Source organism: Magallana gigas, chromosome 4 (genome assembly GCF_963853765.1).
Source record: "Magallana gigas chromosome 4, xbMagGiga1.1, whole genome shotgun sequence".
Classification (NCBI taxonomy): domain Eukaryota; kingdom Metazoa; phylum Mollusca; class Bivalvia; order Ostreida; family Ostreidae; genus Magallana; species Magallana gigas.
The window spans coordinates 14,642,047-14,667,967 of record NC_088856.1 but is presented as its reverse complement, the minus strand read 5'-3'; the positions used below and the strand labels follow the sequence as shown (position 1 = coordinate 14,667,967).

Here is a 25,921-nt window from a genome sequence, read left to right as displayed (position 1 = left end):
TGGGAAAAAAATTAAGAAATTTCATGTTGAGATAGTATTTAATACCGCCATATATACTAATAAGGGGGTACACAAACAAGAATGCAGAAAATAATACTTCTATACTTTGAAAGCACACTTCTGAGAACTGTTATTTCAACCAGTACACCTCTGTAATGATTAATTTATATCCCAGACTACATTACGTATATGCCCCTAATTACACATGTGTAATAAACTTATTTTATACTTGTGAACATATGCATATGCGATGTTAAAACAAAAACCACCTACGTTTTTAGTCTTAAATACTTTGTGGTGAAAGATAGATGGTAATGGGTGTTCCTTTGTGGGGCCAGAGAGAGAGAGACGAAATGCTCGCAACAACTCGTTGGTTTCCAGTTCTTGCGGCTGATACGATTTTTCCATATACCTCTGGGTCTTTTATTGACAGGATATCTATGCAAAGTCACCTTTCGGTTGTTAACACTTTTCCCGCTGTAATTATGACAATTTGTAGCACAGCAATATAATTTACCCATCATAAACTGATATATCTACTTGAATCCAGAGATCACTCGGAACTTTGTACCTACCGGAAGTTCACAAAGTGCAATCTCATAACACAGGAGAGTTCGATTTTTCAAGAAAGACAACCTAGTTTTAGAAAGAGGCTATAGTTGAAAAAAAACACTATATAGCTTAATAAACTTTTAAACTATTCAGAATAGCTTGATAAAGCTTTTTATAGGCAGTTTTCGCAAAATGTTAATTATCAGAAATTAAATCGACAAAAAATCGCACTTTAATTGTAATAGGGGGATATTTTATAGTAATTAAGTCATCATTTCATTATCATGATATAATTACATAAAAGTTCTAAAAATAATTATGAGTTTTTGGTATTTACTATCAAAGTTGTCAATATAAACAATTTTATGTACAACCTAACAGTATGCAACTACTGTAAACGTATAACGTTTAGCGTGTACGATATTTGGCGGAAATCGTATTTGAATTAGCGGATTAATCCCTGTAAGAGGGCAAAGTATATTTAACATCGGGTTCGAGATTCACATTTACATTTTCTATAAATTTTAAAATTTGGAAACGAAAAAGTATGTTTATGTTTATATCCTAATTGAATAACTGTTATAATATCAGTATTCGGTTGTAAGTAATTTTTTATTATTAATTTTTTACACTTGTCAATTGATATCTGTCCATTGAATGGTCAATTTACGGTATTGACAGTAGGCCATCCTTTGGCGGCATTTTCATCGTAGATTGTGACGGGGAAAGACCTTTTTGTCTAATAGATGTGAGTAATGATATTTTTCTGTATTCTTATGTGTTACAAATGGCGTCGTGGACAGGATTCTTGTGATTTACGACAGTGTGCAGTATTATAGTGATCATGGAACAGCTCATCCAAGGACTATTAGACAAAATTAAAATCTTGGAGACTAAAGAAGACCAAGATCGACAGGAGAATGCGGTGATGCGTCAAGAAATTCAACATCTACAGAAAAAGGTCTCAACTTTAGTAGAATCTACCGAGTCCAAAGAAAAACCCACACCTGTAGTATACGTGAAATCGGAAAGAAAATTCCCTAATTTCGGTGGGTACCCAGAAAAAGACACAGATCCTGATGTTATAGACTGGATCTCAGAGATGAAAGAACACATCAGAGGAACGACATCAAAAGACAGACACACTGACTTCGAAATGGATCATCCTACGTGAAATGCCAAGGCAGAAATCCGTTTACATCCAATTGAACAAAGAAGTACTGGAAAAGAAATACTTAACATTTTAGAACGTGTTCTTGTGATTAAGGACACTGTTACACAATTACTTCAGAAATTCTACCAAAGAGATCAAAATGAGAGTGAGACCCTAGAGAACTATTCACGTATTTTGATGCAAATGCAGGAGCGCATTAATAAGAAAGTTGATAAGAAGATGCAGATAACTGATGTCAATCTAACCGAAAGATTTATAGATGGTATTAGAGACAGAGTTGTGCGACAAGAACTGAGGAATATTGTTGTGGAACAATCAACCATTCCATTTCAAGAGTTTAGACTCAGGATGCTAAAGTAGGTCGATGATAATCCACCGTGTGAAAATAAACAGGTGAATGTTGCATCAGCAATTGTGAATAATTCTGAACCTTTAACAGACATGTTGCAGACACAACAAGCAATGCTAGAAAAACAACAACAACAGATTGATACTCTTGCACAAACATTAGAAACATTTCAACAACCTCATTACCTGATTTCATCGAAGAGGAAGCAGACCGAACAGAGGATTTGTACACAACCAAGGAACCAGAAGACCAGCTCAAGTTATTTGTTTTGCATGCAAGGACATTTTGCTTCAGAATGTGCAAACCGTGAAAAGGAACTCTCACAAAACAAAGAAAACAGAAGACCTCATCAACAGTCAAGGCCAAAATTTCTGAACAATGACCCAAAAGTGACACCTTCACAGTGAATAGTCGCCTGATAGAGGGAAGTGAAAAAGACTCATGTGATATTAAAGAGAAAATACAAAATGCTGCAAAAGACAGTCCAACTACAATAGTTGAAATAAATAGACAACCCATCAAGTGCCTTCTCGATACAGGAGCAGAAGTTTCTACTATATCTGAAATGTTTTATAAACAGTTCCTATATCAACAAGATATTACAGACACGAGAAAATTTCTACGACTGTCAGCTGCTAACAAAATCACAATACCATATCTAGGATACATTGAAGTAGACTTGAAGATTCAAGACCAATTATTCAGTGACGTGGGAATGTTAGTTGAAACTGTAACTCAAGATCCAAATGCTGTACAAGTGATTCTTGGATGTAATGTGCTGAAACATATTAGAATAGCCTGTCAATGTGATAATGTTATTATGAAAGACCCTATATGGAACAATGTTATGTCTGTCTTAGCGTTAGCTGAGAACGAAGTAGATGTGAGGATTAGACTTGTCAAAGTGGCAGGAAGAGAAACAATAAGAATTTCAGCAAACTCTATGAAAACGATAGTGGGATCAACACGACAAAATAAGAAAAGACACCCATACGTAGCAGCCGTCCAACCTATTTCTAGTGAGAATGGATCTCTACCTCGAAATATACTGGGGTTGGATACTGTTAGTGTTGTTGAAAGTGGAAGAATTCCATTAAGAATGTTAAACATTGGTGAAGAAGATGTTTGGATTCAACCAAAGACTCGTATTGGAACTCTACATCATAAAGAAATTTTAAAGAGTTCAGACCAAGAATATACAGTTGATATTGAACCAACAGAATTGGACATTCGTAGTGTCTCGGTGTCGACCAAAACTTTAAATTCTGATAATTCCGAGCTAACATCTAAACTGGATCTTGGAAATGTTCCATTTACATCTAAGCAAGAACAGAAACTGCTTGAACTATTTTCTAAGCTTGAAGATGTGTTTGCGAAAAGTGATGAAGATTTGGGTTATACGACAACTGTAACTCATCCTATAACTCTGACAGATAGTCAACAAGTGAAAATTCATCATAGGAGAATTCCTCCAAATCAAATTTCTGAAGTGAAACAACATATAGAAAAACTGTTAAACCAAGGAGTTGTTCGTAAGAGTACCAGTCCATACGCTTCACCTGTTGTGATCGTCAGAAAGAAGTACAAAAACATAAGACGCTGTGTAGATTATAGAGCACTCAATTCAAAGACCGTCAAAGACGCATATCCACTACCGCGCATTGAAGACAGTTTGGATATTCTAAATGGAGCCAAATATTTCAGTAGCATAGACCTGATACAAGGATACCATCAAGTAGCAGTAAGAGAAGAAGATATTCCTAAGACAACATTTCCTGTAGGTACTGGTGGACTTTACGAATATGTCAGAATGCCGTTTGGCTTGTGTAATAGCCCAGCTACCTTCCAGAGACTTATGGAGGCATGTTTAGGGAATGAACATTTCAACATACTAGTTCTTTATTTGGATGACATCTTAGTGTTTTCAAGGACAATAGAAGAACATATTGATAGAGTAGATCAAATGTTTATGAAACTTAAATCAAATGGATTAAAGATTAAACCGATAAAGTGTCATTTCTTCCAAAAAGAAATAAGATTTCTTGGACATATAGTCTCTGAAAAAGGTGTATCTATAGATCCTGACAAAACAGCTGTTATTGAGTCATGGCCTATTCCAACTTCAGAAAAGCAACTCCGCTCATTCCTCGGACTAGCTAGTTATAATAGGAAATTTGTCCAAGGATTTGCTAGCATAGCAGCTCCTCTTCATGCATTACTATCAAGACCAAAGAATACCAAACTGAAAGCAGAGCAGTTTCAAAAATTATGGACTGACGAGTGTACCAAGTCATTCAACGCCTTAAAGGAGAAACTTATTTCACCTCCAATTCTTGGATTTCCTGATTTTTCACAAGAGTTTATTTTGGAAATAGACGCAAGTTTTGAAGGACTCGGAGCAGTTTTATCTCAAGAAAGACCAAATGGAAAGATTGTGATAGCTTACGCATCAAGATCACTTAGAAAATCTTAAAGGAATATGGAAAAATACAGCTCTATGAAGCTTGAACTTTTGGCACTCAAGTGGTCAGTTAGTGAAAAAGTTCGTGATTACCTTCTTGGATCGAAGTTTGTCATTTATACCGACAATAATCCGCTCAGTTACATCAACAAACCAAAACAACGAGTAGATGCAACGACGATGAGATGGATAGGAGAGCTAGCTCAGTTTGATTGTACAGTGATATACCGTTCTGGTAATGTTAATCGCAACGCGGATGTGTTGAGCCGTAGACCTACTTCACTGGAAGAAGTGAAAGTTTCCTCAAATAGGATTACTCAGAGCACATCGTTGGAGATGTTAGATAGACGTTTACTGACTCAGTTGAGTTCAGAAGAGATGTCAGACTTTCAAATGCGGACAGTGATCGCCATGACAACGCTTCCAGAGTATATTCCTGCAGATATAGCAGCACTTCCAAGACCATGACCCGAAGTTGAAAAGAGTTCGTTACTGGATGGAGGAAGATCGTAAACCTTCAGTGAATGACTTGAAAAAAGGAGCACAAAGATGTGAGAAAACTTCTTAATCAGAAGGATAAACTTTTCATTGAAAATTGTGTCTTGTACAGGAAGATCACAGATGAGACCGGTGAACAGAGACATTTATTACTTCCTGAAGTCTTAAAGAAAACAGTTCTGGAAAATATTCATAACCATGCAGCTCATCAAGGTGTCGAGCGAACTAATTCTTTGCTGAAGAAAATATGTTTTTGGCCAAGGATGCTACAGGATGTCCAGAAATGGTGTAAATCTTGTGAAAGGTGTTTAATAGGGAAAGCCCCTATTCCAGCCATTAATCCTGCAATGAGTAATTTAATAGCTTACAAACCGCAAGAAATTCTCGCCATTGACTTCACTGTATTAGAAAAATCATCAGATGGACGTGAGAATATATTAATAATGACAGACATTTCTCTAAATTTACTCAAGCTGTAACGTGTAAAGACCAGAAAGCAACTACTGTGGCAAGAATTCTTGTTAAAGACTGGTTTGTGAATTATGGAATTCCTAAACGTATTCACAGTGATCAGTGCAGTAATTTTGAGAGTTTCATTATTCAAGAACTGTGTAATTACTACAACATTGAAAAATTCCGCACAACACCTTACCATCCAGAAGGGAATGGACAGTGTGAGAGATTTAATAGAACCATGCATGATAGACTGAGGACATTACCTCCGGAAAAGAAGAAGAAATGGCCTGAATATCTTCCATACTTGGTGTATATTTACAATGCCACTGTTCATTCATCCACCGGTTACTCTCCGCATTTCTTGTTTTTTGGACGAGAACCTATTCTTCCCATTGACTTGATGCTTGGATTATACAAGTCCTCAGATGATGACAGTGAAAAATGTGGATGACTGGATTCAAGACCATAAAAAGAAGATGTTGGATTAAAGTTAGCATTGTCAGATACAGAAAAATTTGCAGAGCAGCGAAATCATCAGAAAAACAAGAAAGCCAGTGTTTCATTCATCCCAGTTGGAACAAGAGTTCTTACGAGAAACCGCACCCTTGGAAGGGATAAAATTCAAGATACCTGGTGTTCCACTCCATACAAAGTTGTGATAATGTGTATTCTATACAGCTGGCAGATGGATCTGGCCCGATCAAGAATGTGACAAGGAAAGAGATCTTAGACACAGGTGAACGAGTGAATTCGAGTGATGGATATTCCAGTTCTGAAGGATCGGATCTTGAGTATATTCCAGAACAGGCCGTACAAATTCAAGACGAACAAGAACATTCCGCGATCGCTGAGGATTTAGAAGAAGCTGCGATAGAACAACAATGTGCACCTGCAGCTAGCAGTGAGGATTCAGAGGAAGAGACGGTAGACGTGACACAGCCTCGACAAGATAAGAGAACGACCGCAGGAAAACATTCCAACCCGTTCAACTTACCTAAAAGTACTGTACCGTGCAATCAAATTCCCTCCAACCGTCAAAATTTAAGGAACTCAGTGATGCGATTGTGAATTTTGGTGCTACATTAAGTGCTACTCCAAGTGATTCGTGGGCAAGACAAAATCGGATGTGATTATGTAGTTACAAAATTAGATGAAATTATATAGTTTCATTGCTTTGTGCATATATACCTGTACTTTTTGTTAGTTAAAATTCTTTTATTATGTTCTTATGCAACCTTTTCATTGCTTTGGAAAGCAATGACAAAAAGGGGGAAATGTGTAAGAGGGCAAAGTATATTTAACATCGGGTTCGAGATTCGAGATGGTAATGAAAAAGTATTTTTATGTTTATATCTTAATTGAATAACTGTTATAATATCAGTATTCGGTGTAAGTAATTTTTTATTACTAATTTTTTACACTTGTGAATCTGTCCATTGATTGGTCAATTTACGGTATTGACTGAGGCCATCTTTTGGCGGCATTTTCATCGTAGATTGTGACAGGGAAAGACCTTTTTGTCTAATAGATGTGAGTAATGATATTTTTGTCTTACATTCATATTAGATCAGATACTTATGTTACAAGTGATTGATTATTCTATTTATAACTATATTTTGTGGAATATTAAGTTCTGTGTAATTAACAGATCGAAAGTTGTTTATTTTTAGTCAGAGAATTTATGTAATGTTGACATCTAGTCAGTTGTGTATAAGTATGTTTATAGGTTAAAGTAATAGATGACCCGATGTTATAAATGATTGTTTGATTCGAAACGTTTTTATTAAAATAGTGGTTCCTTATCAAATATGTTTAGTTTTTATAAATTGAGAAGTAAGACCTGATATATTTATATTGAACAGTCCTCATATGCTGACGTCACAGTCACAGTGACCGGAAGCCCTAATACATCATTCCTTACTTAGGTTTGTGAACTGGGTACATTATTATTACATTATTTATACTCCATATTATTTCTTACTTAGATGTTATGTTGTATGATAAAGAGTGATAGCAAGAGGTCATAAACATTTTTTTTATGAAATCATGTCAGTTGATGTATGACTATCAGTTTCAATTATTTATATTGTTTATTTTAGGACCACTGTCAATATTACCAAATAATAAACTATCAAGAATAAAAGAACTGCAACATGTAAGGACTGTGTATTCTTATGTGTTACATCCCAATGAAATCATATATATATATATATATATATATATATATATATATATATATATATATATATATATATATATCTATCTATCTATCTATCTATCTATCTATCTATCTATCTATCTATCTCAGGCATGGGGTAACCATAATTAATCGAGAAATTGTAATAGACTGTAATAATTCATTCTATTTTTTACACTTCCTTGCATATATTTTAAATATTTAATCTAATATGTCTTAGAACAAACTAGAACTGTCCTAATGGGACTAATACCCCGGCAAGGATCATTTCAAATGGAACAAATAATTGAATTGAATAATAAAGGTTTGGAACACATACAAATAAAATAAAGTCTAGAATCGTTTTTTGAAAAATAAGTTAACAAAGAAAATTAAAATCAAAATTGTCAGAATTTCACTGTAAAAACTTATGTATAACTGTAATACATCTACAAATTTATGTATCTGATGATAAAATACATTCTTAGGATTTTTATTTTGACAAGTATTTTTGTGTTGCAGCATAAGTATCAAGACAAAGGTTAACTTCCTAGATAGAAGATTGAGAATCAGTTGTTTTCAACATATTTTCATTGATTGTTGAATAGTTTTTAAAATTTCATGTATTTTTCCAAAAGTATTATTGATTACAGAAAGTTAATACAATGTATTACAAGACGTATAAATTCAGTAGCATTTAAAGTTGGGTTATACAGTGTAAAATTATATATTTTCCTATTTTTAGTTATCTTAACTAGTAATATTGAATGGTGCCTTGATCATATAATTTAAATATTTCATAAATACTCAATAAATAGTAAGAATCTATTGGTGATGTCTTAATAAGTTTCATAATCATACATGTAGAAATGGGAATCAAGTATAAACTTTCTATTTAAAATTGTATATATTTAATGTATAAACTCTTTTTTATATAATATACACTATTTAATGTCAGCTATTTAAAATAAATCAATTGATGTGGTGCCTTGATCATAAAATTAATGTGTTGACAGGGTCTCCTCATTAAGCTCCTCATAATTAGTACCTCACCCCTTCTATGTGTACGGGTAATACACCGTCTAATAGCACCTCATAGCCCCTTCTATGTATACTAGGAATACCCCGCTGTCATCTTGTTGTTTTAGCAATTTAAACAAGGTACACACTGGATAACACATGCTTAAGTACAGTACCTTTAATTGATGTTGTGTATACGTAATTATATTACTGTTTATTATAAATACAATGCAGATCTATATGGGAAATAAATTAATATATTTACAAATCTACCTTATTTCTTCGTTTTTATATTTAATTATTATATTAATCATATATACATGTATATATACTCTTTGTAGTTAGTTGTTTTTAACTGCTTTTATTCATTCATTACAAAAAAGGAATACGTGAAATTTTTATTTGTCATAAGTGCATAATGGTTTTGTGTTTCTTCGATGTTTTTTTATATCTGAGTTATGATAAGAAAAAAATAACGAGGTTTTGTATTTCTTATTTATTTATTTATAGTTTTGATAAGAAAAAAAAAATGAGGTGCCGAGCTCACCAGATTCCTAATGCCGAGTTTACCAGGTGCCGAGTTTACCAGGTGCCGAGTTCACTATTTACGCAGGTGCCAAATTCACCAGGTGCCGAGTTCACTTGTTACCGCCCGCACACCCCCACCCCCGATGATATGTGCCTGTGATGTGTACTCATGGTTTGTTCTGGAGTGGGTGCGCAAAAACTATGAATGAGATATTATGGTGCAAAGTCCTGCTCGCGTCCTGCTTTACTATTCACGCAACGACTGAGATCTTGATCTGATGATTTAAAGGCATAGATTAATGGGGAGGGGTCAAATGAATTGTTTGACATTTGTATTGTAACAACAACATATATTATACTTTGGATCGAATGTTTTTGAAGAGAATTAACACACACACTAGACTAAGATGGCAGGAGACAGTTTTCTTTATACAATTCATTGTAGCCAACGGATGCATGTCTTCGGAACTCTGTAACTAGAATTTCATCAGTTCCCATTCAGCACAAATACCTTTAATTCACTCTTTATAAGGACAATCACCAATTTCTGAAGAAAATTATTATTCAAAACCTGTAAAAATATCTACATACTGGTTTTTATGAGATTTTGACCCTTTCATATTTTGCTATTTTTTCATGATTTTCAGCTTTTTAGACCTCCCTGCAGAGGGTTGACCTTCCGTACCACGTGCATGTTGCACTATCACATGTCAGAAACTTACCGGTGTATAGTTTACAATGTCCCATCCACTTACTTTTCGTGTTATTTTACCTCCCGTCTGTAACTTGCAATTTCACTGTGTAAAGTCAGCACAACAGTCATAGCCGCAGGTTTCGCATTTTACTTCTGATTCTCATGTACCTAACATAAGGGGCCTACATATTGCATATCAATTTCAACAACAGACATCCCTCTAACTAATGATAATCATTAAAAATCATTACCTGAATTTGAGCAACACTCATAAGCCTTCAAGTACAGCAACTCTCAATTTTACAAAAATATTGACGGGGTACTTTATTCGAAACTGTCCCTTGCTATCTAGTGGTTGTTTAATTAGTAATGTACATAAATAAGACACGCGAGTTATGTACCCTTTTCAAGATAAATAAAATCGCCCAATCGATCGAAATTTGGGTCACACCCGCTTTGGTGATTTAGTTTCTTCAGTAAACATTCCAGCTATATGAATATGTATATGATTTTATCCAAACCGATGATTCTTTGGCAATGATGATAACCCAACACCAATTACTATACCTACATTGTACCGTAATAGACATTATGTAACAACTGGTTGCAACCCCCCTCCCCCCCCCCCCCCGTTCAAATATGGCTAATCTATTTTTAAATCAGGATTACACACGTGCATGGTGTACATCCCTTTAACCTGAAAACTCTTGCTCACTGTGTTATTACATCCCATATAACATTTTCATCAGTTGTCAATGTTATTGCCGACACATAAAATATGCATCGGGTTCTTTTTGTTGAAAATCTTGATATTGCTTGCTCCCATTGTCTGCACTGTTTCGGTGAAGGCAACTTTTAAACCTTAGATATGCATGACGTCATGACGTCAGGTAAAACGTCAGGCAATTATATATCACATGTTCATTTCTATTTTTGAATTCTCAATTTCATTGGTCCTTTAAATTCCCTCTTTTTGCTTTGTCCTTTTTTATCTGATCTTCAAACTGACCAGATGTGTTTATTATAAGACCTAAAAAAATTTATAAACTATTAATAATTGTTTTATATTTTATGCTATTTGTATTACTGCTTATTAATGAAGCATATTATATTTGCTAAAGAAGTAAATGATAAAGTGAAATGTAAATATATTCTAATGTAAATTATCAATAGTGAAAACTTAGAGTTTAGACAATACTTATTCTGCCTGGTGCAGGCAGATAGCTAACCTTGCACAACGCACAACGCAAACAAAAGTCACACGGGTTTCATAGTTTATTTTGTGTGGAAAACGTTGCCGTCGTGAATAATATCAGTAAAAAAAATACAACAAATAGAAATAACAAATTACTAAATAGGAAAATATAGAACCTTACTTCATACATAGAAAAAATATGTAAATTACTTTAAAGACCATAATGGCGTGCCATACTTTTGAGAATGTTTTATCTGCATAATAAAATTTCCATCTGTAACTATACTTCAAAAATACAATTAAATACTGACAGATTTAAGCAATAACTTCAATAAAAAAGACTTACTTAGTGGCTCGAGGCACGCATCTAACAAGATTGAAGCCGATAGACAAAGTGAGACCGGACTGGTCAGTAAGGCTGACAGGAAGTGAGTGATTGACCAGATATACGTTGTAGTTAACTTGTACCAAAAAGGATTACCGGATATACTAAACTCAGAGTGGTTAACTTGTACAAAAATATTTCTGAAGAATTTAAATTTTAAACTATAGACAGCACACTCCCCGTCTGATATGAAAATATCACTTAAATGCATAAACCGTACTCTGTTCACAAAAAGTTGTTCATGAAACTGTTTTTGTGAATTGTCACAACACAATAAGCATTAAATGGAATGACACAAAAATATAATTTCAGAAATTGGACGCACATATATACGCGACTGTCCATCTTTGATAACACGAACTTCAAGTTTGCGCACAAGTCCATCTTTGCTAGGAAACACTCTTTCAACAAGTCCTGTCGGCCAATGGTTGCGATGTGCATCACTGTCCTTCAAAAGAACGATATCACCAACTTGGATGTTATCTCGAGTGTCTTTCCATTTTCGTCGCACTTGTAGACTCTGCAGGTATTCATTTTTCCAACGACACCAAAATTTCTCCGCTAGAGACTGAACAAATTTCCATTGAATGTTATAAACTTCGCTGACACTGAGATTTTTAAAATCCTCGTTTGAATCAACGGTTTTTTGAGTAAGTAAAACAGCTGGAGACAAAACGCAAGGTGCTTCAGGGTCGGTGGATACAGGTACCAGTGGACGGGCGTTGACTATCGCTGTCGCTTCAGCCATAAACGTGCTAAGGACTTCATGGGTAATTCTTGTGTGCTTAGAATCCAGTAAGATTGAATCAATGATTCGTCTGATTACACCAATTAAGCGCTCCCAAGCGCCTCCCATGTGAGAAGAGAACGGAGTGTTAAATTTCCAAACTGCTCCTTGCAACTGTAAGAAGGATTTAATCGAGGGGTCTTCTACAAAAACAGCATTTATTCCAAGTTCACGAGTTCCACCAATGAAATTAGTCCCTCTGTCTGAATAAAACTCTTTCACTTTTCCTCTAATAGATGTAAAGCGACGTAAGGCGTTGATGAATGACGAAGTAGTCATCTCCTCAATTACTTCTATGTGGACACCACGGCATGATAAACACGCAAACAATACGGCCCATCGTTTAGAGTTCGCAGAACCACCACGTGTTCGACGCGTGACAACATCCCAAGGTCCAAAACAGTCGACACCAACGTAGGTAAATGGAGGACAAGGGGTAAGTCGTTCCACAGGTAGGTCTGCCATCTTTTGTGAAGCAAGGCTACCACGAAGTCGACGACACTTTACACAATTGGATAGAATGAAATACACAAGTCTTTTACAGCCCGTTATCCAATATCCTGCTGCTCTGATGGCCCCGGCGGTTAGATGGCGTCCTTGATGACGAATAACTTCATGGAAGTGGAGTACGAGAAGTTTTGCTATATAGTTTTGATTTGGAATGAGGATTGGATTCTTCTCTCCCAGAGATAACTCAGGACTTAGTTTAAGTCTCCCTCCAACACGCAGAACTCCGAATGAATCAAGGAATGGGTCAAGTCGTGACACTTTGCTGTTTCTGGGAATTGGTTGGCCACTATTCAGGTTTTCTATTTCCTTACTGTACGACTCCTGTTGAATTTGTTTAATGATGAACATTTCGGTTTCTCTGTAGATATCTGGTTCGTCTTCACTTTCACTGCTCACTTGAAATTTATCTCTGACAAAACGTTTCAAAGTCTTAAAAGCCACAACGAGATTTTTCCAGGTCGAGAACTTAGCAAAACGACGGGAGTCAAAGACGATCTCAGTTGTAATTTGAGTTTTGCTAGAAATAACATCTTGGCGGATTTCTTTGTCAGTTTCAGGATTGATGAGAGGATAGACAGTTTTGATCATATCCGAAGAATTTTTCAACCATTGGGGTCCAGTTATCCAGCGCTGTAGAGATGTGGTAATTGCTGTATGTGAATATCTTGTTGCAACATCAGCTGGATTTTTGTCAGTTGAGACGTAAGACCACTGAGACGGAGTCGAGACTTTGTGAATTTTTTCCACACGGTTTGTAACATACACAAAAAATCTACGGGTTTTGTTACAAATGTAACCCAAGACGATTCTACTGTCAGTATAGTAATGAAATCGATCTTGAGGAATCTTCAAGTAGTCACAAACTGCTTCTCCTAATTCTGTGGCGAGAACTGCTGCGCACAGTTCGAGTCTCGGTATTGTGTGACCTTTCAGAGGTGCCAGTTTAGATTTTCCCATTAGAAATCCAAGAGAAGTTTCTCCAAATTCATCTGTCACTTGAAGATATGCCACCGCAGCTATCGCATGTTCTGACGCGTCTGAAAAGACATGAACATCCACTTGATGAGCCAAAGAAATGGAAGTGGCTACAATCATTCGGGGAACTCTGAAGTTATTAACAGATTGTAATGAATCAATCCAGATTCGCCATCTTCTCAAATGTTCCTCCGTAAGTGGTTCATCCCAGTGACATCCAGGTGATACAAGTTCACGGTGTAGAATTTTTCCACTGATAGTGACTGGAGAAATAAATCCCATTGGATCAAAGATACTGTTCATTGTCGATAGAAGGCCTCTGCGGGTGTAAGGTTTTTCAGCATTAGAGATTTTGAACACAAACATATCACAGTTTAAGTCCCACTGCATTCCTAAACTGTGTTGTACAGGTAAGTTGCATATGTCTGCACAATGATTTAGTTCCTTCAAATCGCTTCCTAGGTCATCTATAGGAAATGATTTCATCACATTCACACTGTTTGAAGCGATTTTGTGGAGACGAATGTTTCCGTTGTTTTTCAGTGTTGCTTGTGTTTTTCTCATCAGGTTGATTGCTTCTGATTCTGTAGCAAGCGACATCAGTCCATCATCGACGTAAAAGTTGTTGTAAACAAATTTACGAACATCATCGTCACCAACAGATGATGCTTTTCGAAGTCCATAGGTGGCAACAGCTGGAGATGGTGTGTTACCAAAAACGTGAGCTTTCATTCGGTATTGTATTAACGGTTTTTCAAAGTTGTTATCCTCGTACCAAAAGAATCTGAGGTAATCACGATGATCTTCATGAACACGAAATGCATAAAACATTTGCTGAATGTCACCACTGATAGCAATTGCATTTTCACGGAAACGCATGAGGATTCCAACAAGGTTGTTTGTTAAGTCTGGTCCAGACATTAACACACTGTTCAATGAAACGTCTTGAAACACAGCCGACGAGTCGAATACTCCTCGGATTTGATCCGGTTTTTTCGAATTGTACACCCCAAAAAGGGGTAAATACCAGCATTCCCCAGGTATGTCGGAAGGAGCAACTTCTGCTGCCCCACTAGCTAAGACTTTTGACATGAATGCAAAGAAGTGTTGACGTTTGTGATGATCTTTCTTTAAACTTGTGTTGAGGATCAAAGCACGTTTCCAGGCCTGTGAATAATTGTTAGGTATCATTGGTTTTGACTCCTTGAAAGGTAATGGTGCGGACCAAAAACCATCAGTGTCTTTGTGGAACTCTGCGTCCATAAGAGCTACAAACTTGCGGTCCTCAACAGAAGGTCCAATCTTGTTGTCAAATGGTGTTCGTATGAATATGTCATCATCATTGTCCTTGACATTGATATTGTTGTGACACACTGGAAAGGTGGTGCACCTTCCGTCATTAAGAATATGCGTTTTGTTTACATTCACTTCCTTTTGAGGATGAACTTTACCAATACAAATTTCACCAATGACGACCCATCCTAGTGGAAGACGTTGAGCAAAGGGTTGACCTTGGCTGCCAGTAATTTGGTCGCGCACATGATGTACATCGGGTAAGTCACGTCCTATGAGCAGTTCAACATTCACATTGCGATCTAGGGGTGGTATGAAAGGTGCAATGCATTGTAGATGCGGTTGTGATTGAGCGACTTTGGGAGTAGGTATTTCAAGATGCTCACTAGGAATAGAATCACATTCAATGACTTCCGGTAAGTTGAATGTAGTTGTACCATCCAAGGCTTTGACACATAATCCGTTCACACGGCGTCCAGGGACTGTCGTTACACCGGAGCATGACGTAAGAGTGTAGGGTTTATATTCTCCTGTAACGCCGAGTTGATCTATCAAATAAGGGGACACCAACGTCCGGTTGCTCTGGTCATCGATTGTCGCATAAACACGGGTAACTTTCGCAGGATTTGATTGACAAAACACGTCCACTAAAACGATCTTCCCGCATGAACGACTCCCATGTTTTCCTTCTTCATACTCCCCGCCATTGCTTAAGGCAGTTTTCGCTGTTGAGACTGGTGTAGGGGATTCGGGTTTTGAAGGACGACAACCAATGTGCATCGCTGCGACATGATAAGGATTACCACATATATCACATTTAATGTCCGCTGTACAATTTTTGGACACATGACTTTGTGAGGCACAACATCGGAAACATAATTTCTTATCACGTAGAATGTTTTGACGCTCACGTAGTGATTTTCTTTTGAAGCCACGGCATTCGTTCAAAGAATGTCCAGCCTTGTGTATGGGACAACGTGTTGACGGAGTTGATGATACAATTTCAACTTTCCGAGAAGTGACTGCGCCAGTAGGTCTAGGTTTGCTGAATGCCATGTTTGTGTTTGTGGACGGTTGACATACAAGTCCAGGATCGTTACGGATTTCACACATTTCACGTATGAACTCGACAAAAAAGGAAAATGGAGGGAATGCTACATCATTCCGTTTTTTATATCCAGCTGCTTGAGAGGTCCACTTGTCTTGTAGAGATATGGGTAGTTTGGCAACTATGGGTAGTACTCCAGTAGATGAATTGAAGTAGCTCAGACAAATTTCGTATTTTGGATTAGTCATCGCCGATTCAATTTCGGTGAGAATGTCCACGAGATCATACAATTTGGCATGATCTTTATTTGTGAGGGTTGGAAACGAGTGTAGTTTCTGTTTTAGAGCATGTTCCACCATCTCAGGTCTCCCATATATTTATCGTTCAGTCTATCCCAAATACGCTTTACACCTAGGCTAGGATTGTGGGTGTTTGCGGAGCGCAGTGTGCGTGCAAACTTTGAGGACTCTGGACCCAACCATTTTACAAGTAAATCCATTTCCTCAAACTCTGTGACACCAAGTTCAAGTGTAACACTCCGGAATGAAGAACTCCAAGAATTGAAATTTTCTGGACGATCATCAAAGTTGGCGAATCTAGTGAGTAGAAAATCCTTGCGTAGCAAAAACTTTGAAAAGTCGGCCATTGTCGAAGTGTTGTCGGTCCGTGGTGGTACTAGATTTGGAGCGGTAATTACATGAGGCAATGAATTTGTAGTAACACAAACTTGACGCATTGAATTCGAGGGAACGAACACTTGAGAAGCTGCATTCAATGGAGCACTCCGTTGATCAACTGAATTTGGAACACGCATCTGAGGCACTGAATTTGAAGGAACACTCACTTGAGACACTGAATTTAAAGGGACACTCACTTGAGACACTGAATTTAGAGGGACATTCACTTGAGACACTGAATTTTGAGAAGCACAGACTTGAGGCACTGAAATCGAGGTAGAACAAACTGGATTCACTGAATTAGAAGGCGCACACAATTGATGCATTTGATGAATTGGAATTGAAGGAACACAACCTTGATTAACTGCATTTAGATATCCCGGATGTCGGCCATCCGCCTCTGGATGTTGAACACTGATTGGTGGATTCTGTTCAAAATATGGTTGATTTTGTTGAATGTGGCCATCCTCGGTATTTGATGGGTTATGGTCGTGTTTGAGGATAAACGAACTCGTCATCTGTTCCCTTGAGTAGATCGGAAGATCAATCTTTTCTTCTTCTGTGAAGTCCGCTTCTGCTGAGATGATTTCTTTCTCCTGTCTGACGATACTAATTTTTGTTTCGATATCAGTTTTTTGTTTTAAAAGCTCACCTTCTTTCTTGATCAGTTCTAGTTTCGCCCTTTCAGCTTGCGCTTTAGCTCTTTGAAAACTTGATACATTAGACGACACATGACTTAGTGTTTCAAGGAGTTCAAATTTGGTTTCCTTCAAATCATCACTTGTTCTTTTTACAATTGAAAAACATTTGTTCATTGAAACTTCCAATTCATTTAACAAGTTGACCGCCTCCTCTGTATTTTGAGAAAGTAGATATTTCTTATAGTCTTCACTAGCGATACAGAAATCTTTGAATTTCACAGAAATTAAACGTTCTACTTCTCTTATTTTGTGGAAGTCCTTTGCGCATGTTTCAGATGTTACAAGAGCATCCTCCACTTCCGCCCAGGTTTCATCGGTTTTTCTTTTCAGTTTTTCACACTGCTCGTTGAACATGACGAGGCCTTTGGGTGTGAGTTTCCGTATCCGTCGATCCGCAGCAGACATGCCAAACGAATTCACTAATTTTTTACTATTCTGCCTGGTGCAGGCAGATAGCTAACCTTGCACAACGCACAACGCAAACAAAAGTCACACGGGTTTCATAGTTTATTTTGTGTGGAAAACGTTGCCGTCGTGAATAATATTGGTAAAAAACTACAACAAATAGAAATAACAAATTACTAAATAGGAAAATATAGAACCTTACTTCATACATAGAAAAAATATGTAAATTACTTTAAAGACCATAATGGCGTGCCATACTTTTGAGAATGTTTTATCTGCATAATAAAATTTCCATCTGTAACTATACTTCAAAAATACAATTAAATACTGACAGATTTAAGCAATAACTTCAATAAAAAAGACTTACTTAGTGGCTCGAGGCACGCATCTAACAAGATTGAAGCCGATAGACAAAGTGAGACCGGACTGGTCAGTAAGGCTGACAGGAAGTGAGTGATTGACCAGATATACGTTGTAGTTAACTTGTACCAAAAAGGATTACCGGATATACTAAACTCAGAGTGGTTAACTTGTACAAAAATATTTCTGAAGAATTTAAATTTTAAACTATAGACAGCACAATACTCATAACAGTTATTTTACCTGCTTTAAGCCATATCAGCTAAATGTAGTTTTAAGAGTATAGTTGAATGTATATAGATTCCATACCTGATGAATTGAGCATACAGATGCAGATAAAGGCTTTGTGTCACACATAGATATGCATATATATGTGTATAAATATCGGATTTGATACTAATTGTCTGAGTTAATCTAATATGTTTTATTTATTAAAACATTGATAACTATCTTATTTATAATTACGCAGGATAAATATTATTGAACTCTTTAGATATCAGTTAGCACTGCGATAAGGAGGAGTAACTCTTGATTGTAAACTGTGCTTGGCAAAATCATGAAATTGATGTTTTGATTCTTATATATTGCAATGATATATTATTTGTGATCTTTTTTATTTTTATGATGATGTGATATTGATAAATTATTTGATGTGATATATGCATTGTTGAATAATTCAGAGCTTATACAGTAATATATATTTTATCGAGAACCCTACGTTGAAGTTGTTGTCATTTAAATCTACAATAACACCATCATTACATAATTACCTCTCATATTTATAAAATGGATCATTCAAAGAGCAACCCTAATCAAAGTTAGTTTTAACACTGTTACTTTTGAGAATTTTTAAGCAAAAATATATTTCCATTGTTTGGGTAACTGTCCGCCTGGAGGCATGGATAAGTATGAATTGTGAGCATTGAACTGAATTATTACCAATCAATTTATTATCTTGTTTACCAATACTGACCTCTTTTATATTTCATTCAAGAAGTTACTGCGAGGTCAGGAATCAATTGCCTTAAACCATTTAGAACGTAAAGTGCAAAGTCTCTAAAAGAGGCACAAATTGGTGAGTAATGGTTAAGGCTACTGAAAAATTAGTTTCATTTTAATTTGCAATTGTTTTGGGGAGAATATATTGGCAGTGTTTAGAATAATATGATTTATTGTATGTAATAATAAAAGGGATTTTTTTTTCATATTATCTTTTGTGAAGCGAATGCTCTTAAAAAGATATATAAAACGAGTTACTATTTATGAATAACGATTAACGTTGAGACATATTCAATGGTGATGGGATTGTTATTTTATCTAAAAAATTCATCATTTGCCACTAAGGTGTCATACTAACACACGTAAAATCTTGATCATGATTGTATTCAAGCTTGCATTCAAACTAAATTTTCAAATAAATTTTAAAAAATTTCAAACAACTATAAACATGAATCTATAATATTTTATAAAAAAATATTTTTCCGGTTGAGACTTGACTCTTGTTACATCTGGCGCACAACGGTCAAATCCCACAGACACTACTTCGGAACATGTTTCGTAACATTTCCTTTCTTCAGGTGAGTGAGTGTCAGTCAATATATCAGGTCTCAATAGCTTAGTAGTACATGTAAGAGCGCTGGCACGGTACGCCAGAGACCCTGGGTTGAAGTCCCGGTTGAGACCTTGTTACGCACTCAGTTGTGTGTAGTTCACGAGTATCGTAGATTTCCGGTTGATATTCAATGTTACTATTAAAATGCAATTAGTTCCAATTTTGTATAACTGTCGCAAACATGTCAGTTTAGACGGACACACAAGTGCAATCGTTCAAATGTGAGTACATTTAACTTGAAAGTAAGAACTATAAGCTTAATATTTAACCAAAAAACGAATCAAATAATATATCAATATAGATTGTACATGTTGCTATTCTAGTTTTTGGTTTTGCTTAGGTCAGTCTAAATTTTAAATGGTATTGAGACTTGATTGCGACTTCATATATGACATAAAAATTAATATGATTTATATGTTTTAACCATATAAATAAATGAAGTACTGTAAACCTTATGCTGAACTTTGATATAAACAATGAAACTACAATAATTATGATATTAAATGACTTATTTCTTGAATATAAATCTTGTTTTAGGTGCTGATTACCTGAATAATCACATGAGATATGTTTCTCATTAATTGTAACAACAATGATTTCGCTCTATATGTGGATACTGCTTGTTAGAGAAGGTGTGTTAATATTAAATTTAATTTGTTTAATTCAAATAGATAAAGCAAATTGGAGCATCGTAAAGCAAACAGTTTATCTCATTGATTAAAAGCATTTATCATTATTTAATTTCAACAAAAGTTAAAAAAGGATTTTTTTTCTGCAGCATTTAGTGCCATATCTATAAAGGTTGAATCTCCTGTTGTGAAGATTGATAAATCAGCTATAGACATCAGGTGTATTGTTGATGGTACCAACCTGTCTAAGGTTTACAGTATCCAACTGATTAGATCAAATACAAGAGTTGTGACTGTATCAAAAACCGGAGTCGTCTTGAGTGATGCAGCATTGGAAAATACATCCGGGGTAACAGTCAATGCTTCAGTTAGCAATGTCATGTCATCGTATCTACATTTGAAGATTTCAAAGACAGAGGTCAGATATCCAGAGGACTTTGGGTCGTATCAGTGCTTTCTGGCCGCTAAAGACTCACACGGCGGATTGGTAAACAATCCCTCTCTGATTGTGAATATAACAGGTCAGTACAAACCCATGCATGTACGAAGAAATAGGGAATATCAGACTAAAACAAAAGAAATGTCAATGCAACAGTTAGAAATGATAGATTATAAGATTTACTTTTGGAGATCTCAAAGACAGTTGTCAGATATCCAGAGGACATGGGGTCGTATCAATTTATTAATAATTTTAAATCTAAATTTCGCATAGAATATTGTTGTTTCTTATATTATATTATATTTTTCTATATAAAAATTAAGGCACGTAAATTTGTTTCTTCATATATAAGTGGTATACCGTTAAACAAAAATTCATGCTTTTTACAACAGTGAATGGTTATCAAAACTATTAATCAGTAGTGGTCAATTTCCCTCGCTTTGAGTCTCGGAAAACCTTTAATTTTACATGTATTGTAGTAGATACGTTAAAATTCAAAGTCTAATAGATCTAACTCTAACAAAACCAGCAACAATCCTACATCGCAGAGAAATAGTTTCCTTCAGTATAGTAAAATACTTTTCTGACGATTCGAACATAGCAATTTAAATGTACTCCTAGACAGCAACTAGAGTTCTTGTCTCGGGTGAAAATAAACTTGCTATTGATCACATATCCAGTATATAGGTATATTCTATTTCATATACACAGAGTAACAATTGTAGCTTCAACATATTCATGTACGAAAAAACTTATCCCACTTATATCTTACTTATATCTAAGTAATATAGTAAGAATACCAAAACAAGGAACTTCTGTCACAATAATGTTTTTAGGACTGACTAAAATTCCGTGATTAAACAATGTGTGATTTGGTAAGACTAGTATAAATTCTAAAACCGTATGCAAACTCGGGTGCTATGAGGACATGACCCCCCCCCCCCCCAACTATCTAGACCCCAGGACTTTACTTATTTTTTTCTTTAAATTATCCTTTTATGACACATTTATATTCTAATGTATACATTCAATGCACAAAATTACTTAAAACATTTTGAAAAAGGCTATTTAAAAGAAAATATTGAGTTACGTCACGGGGATCTAGATACTTGGTGGTTGGTGGGGGGGGGGTGGAAGGGGGGAGGGGTCGATCCTGTCCTCAAGAACCTGTGCATGCAAATTTATTTGATGAACTCCTTATCTAAAAAATATATTATGACTAGCACAAATTAATCATTGTATGTTTGATACTGGCGATGACAAAGAAAGTTTTAATATTAAAACACTCAATGTTCTTTTGTTTGATGTTAGGGCTTCGTGAAACAACGATTGCTACTCCTGACTTCACAACAGTTTTCCCCACGGAACAGTCTGAACCAGAAGGAACTTTCAAAAGTAATATAACAGAGGTGACTTTGGAAAATAATGTAACAAAAGCCTTTTCGGATGATAATATTTCACAAATTTTAAAAACATATAGAGCAGTCATGATTTCTATAGGGTCCTTTATTTCGTGTATCTTTGCATTTGTTATCATCCGTGAAATACGTTTGTACAAGTCTGCAACGAATTAAAGATTCACTGGATAAGATTGTTTTCAAAATTCAATTTTAGCACAGAATCTACTTTCCTTTTGTAGTACATCTATATGTTCAAAGTTTGTAGAAAATTGATTTATAACTTTAATAAGTAGTCATTTGCGAATATTTTGTCAATGAAAAATGTGTTCCGAGTAGTTTCCGTATTTAACCAGTGTTTACCAATTCCAGTGGAAAAAAAACAACGGATTTGGTGGTATTACCTTTACAAAAAATGTATTTTCTCTTCCCCTAAAAAATACCAGTATTTCAAGGCATGTTTTTTTATTTTCTTTTTTTTTTTTTTGGTTAATCTTAGTCAGTGTGTAGCCTGCTTTTTGTATGTTTTCTTCATTTTTGTTTTGTGGTGGGATTTTTTTTCTCTGTTTCTGTTTGTTCTAGTTGGCCTAATGACATTTTAAAATGTTCTTTTAAGATGCTTGGTCAGAATTAAGGGTGCAATATATTTTAGCCCCTTATCAAGGTTTGCCCCTGGCGTCGAGGCGAGTACGATTGTATTGCAGCTTTGACATTCGCTATGAATAAAGAAAGTTTAAAAAATGTTAAGACAAATCAAAATAAACCTGTGTATATTTTTATACCATAGATGAATTAAATACGGGGTGAATAAACCCTATCAATCGGGGGACGAAACCAAACGATTTCTTTTCTAAACATTCTCATGATGTGTTTTGGTTTTCCCATACATATATCTTTTTTTAATTATATAATCTTCTTAAAGATTCATATTGCTGATGAAAATAGGTAAAAGTATTTACCTTTCATAGATAATTGATTTGAACAGAAAATTATTTGATGCTATTAGACCAAACGCTTTATATAGAAATATTACATTTGGTTGTTATGACAACAATCCAATCATCGTATGTTCTAGGGTTTCTGTTTGTAATTTAGAAGTAGAATTCATTATTTTTCTTTTAATTAACGCATAGTAACGCAACATATAGTAATAAAAAACAATAACAAAAACAATATTTCCAATGGATACGCCTTTAATGGATGCAGAGATACCAAGCTGAATCAAATGGATTAAACATGAAATGAAACTAGTTATCAAAACTGCTAAAATTGAAAAGAAGAAATACATGCTATGGCTTACGTTATTCTTCACTGTGCAGCAAGATTCGGTAATACTGGAAATAGTGAGTTTGACCGGTGGAATATGCAGCTGGGCTTAAACATAATGCAAGGAGATACACACGGTCGTGGACGACCGAGAGTTGATATGTCGACAAAGAAATGAATGTAAGTGCGACTTTGGCAAATGAATGTTGTGGTTATTTTATTGCCAGTGTGGTACATAAATGTTATATCTGCAGCTTACAATTTGAACACGCTGAAGGAGAGGAATCTGTAACTGCGAGAGCTTTATTGTGATGGCCGATTATTTAGAATAATTAAAGTGTGTTAAACTAAACCTTCTCATCGTTAAAAATATGACCAGCAGTGCTATCTCGACAGTGTATTTCAAGAATTAATATTAGGTTTCCTGGATTTTCAACCTCAATGATGATGTTGATTATATATAGCTAACGAAGTCTAGATAACATATTAAATTTTTTGTTTCGAGATCTAGTTAACGTGTACTGTTCATCTGTCAAGCCTTATGGTACATTTTTAATTACATATATCTATGATTTGCTGACAATAAAAAAGCAGATCATATCATTTTGTTAACAGTGTTTAATTTGTATAGTGTAAATTTGCATTCTATAATTTGCGTTTAAATCAGAGCAGTAAAAAGAAGCAGATCCGGCTAAAATTTCAATGTTTTTTTTCGACCAATCAATAAAACAAATGCACTGAAAATTTTAAATGATAAAAAGAATAAAGAAAACTAAGTTAAATCAATATTTGGTCATTTAATCAGGGTCACATTCTTTGTGACAAACTCCAAATGATGTTTACTCTGGCACAGTCATAAGTGTCATCCATGGTTTGGAAACTTTAAAAAACTGAACCTGCATCTGAAATGAGTTTTACACATTAAAATAAAACAAAAACGATATTACCTACAAAACTGGGTGTTTTGACGCGGTGGTCTTATCAATAGTTGCATGCGCAATTCGCCATACCCACCCACTCGCAATTCGCCATACCCTCCCACTTTAAAATAGCAGTGTTGTATTCTCTATCAAACATGTTAATTTTTGGACTTCCTAATAATGTCTTTTTAAATTTACATTTTTTTCTAACAATAGGAAAAGACCCGTTAGGTATCTAATCGTTCTGAGGATTGTGTGTTACCACAAAAAGATACGTGTTTTCTCATATTTTTATTTGATGCAAATTTTATTAGGAATAGAAAGAAAAAATATTTTATTACTAGTATTAACGATATGTTTAAACAATTTCGATGTTGAGACTTATACTTGAATCTTAGCATATCATAATATACCTCATCTGTATAATTTGAATTTTTATCATCATAATTGTGCTTGAGATCCCATTGATGTCTTCCTATATAAAAATCAAAATATATTTCATAAATTAAAATCAAAATATATATTTATAACCACTAAACATGAATTTATAACAATTTATACAAAATATCATCTTCCTCAATAGTCAAGTTTTCTGTAGTGTTTGAGTGTCGTAAATTTCCGGTTAAATAAATTTATAATCATAATAAAATTGGTTCCACTATTATATTTATATATACTAACTAAAAAGTGAGCTTTTCTTAAAAAAAAAAAAAATAATGTTCAAAGTCGTATAAATACAGGAAAAAATGAATTTGTAGACTGCTATTAATTTCAAAATATTTAACATGTATTTTTGTCCATATTTTAATTAGCACGACTTTATATGAAACTGAAATACACAAATTTTGTTTTTGGTTTGTTGGGAACAGGTTATATTTTTAAATGGTATTTAGTTTTGAAATTGATTTAGTTTCTTCAGAACATATACGTTTACCAATGAATGTAGTAAGAGCTAGAAACAAAAAATAAATGATATTAAGTTTGAAATACACAAATTTTGTTTTTGGTTTGTTTAGAACAGGATATATTTTTAAATGGTATTTAGTTTTGAAATTGATTTAATTTCTTCAGAACATATATGTTTACCACTGAATGTAGTAAGAGCTAGAAACCAAAAAAAAATGATATTAAGTTATCTTTTGTTTTAATAGGTATCTTATTTTAGGTGCTGGTTACAAAACTCATTAAATTAGATGTCGTTCTCATCAATTGTAACAGCAAAGATTGTTAAGAACGGTTTATAAGTATTTAATTATCAAGTGTGTTGTAGAACACGTGTGAGTAGATTCCTAATTAAAACCACATGAACGAATGTATGTTGTCACAGAAATATATATATGGTTATTGGTGTCGATAACAATGTCACCAAAACGCAGAAATGTCTGAATATGAAATCAAACATGTGTTCTGTTGA

General features: G+C 34.9%; 1 protein-coding gene and 1 long non-coding RNA gene across 2 annotated transcripts; one reads left to right on the top strand and one right to left on the bottom strand.

The window, feature by feature from the left end:
• Positions 1-11,768: 11,768 nt before the first annotated feature.
• Positions 11,769-16,349, bottom strand: LOC117692001 (uncharacterized). The gene has a single exon (XM_034478952.2). It carries the CDS (start codon positions 16,347-16,349, stop codon positions 11,769-11,771), a length of 4,581 nt encoding a protein of 1,526 aa, XP_034334843.2.
• A 3,670-nt stretch (positions 16,350-20,019) lies between these two features.
• On the top strand, positions 20,020-25,464 carry LOC117682651 (uncharacterized). The gene is made up of 4 exons (XR_010712850.1): positions 20,020-20,077; positions 20,394-20,488; positions 20,635-21,006; positions 22,236-25,464. It is a non-coding gene; the product is annotated as an uncharacterized lncRNA (long non-coding RNA).
• The last annotated feature ends 457 nt before the right edge of the window (positions 25,465-25,921 follow it).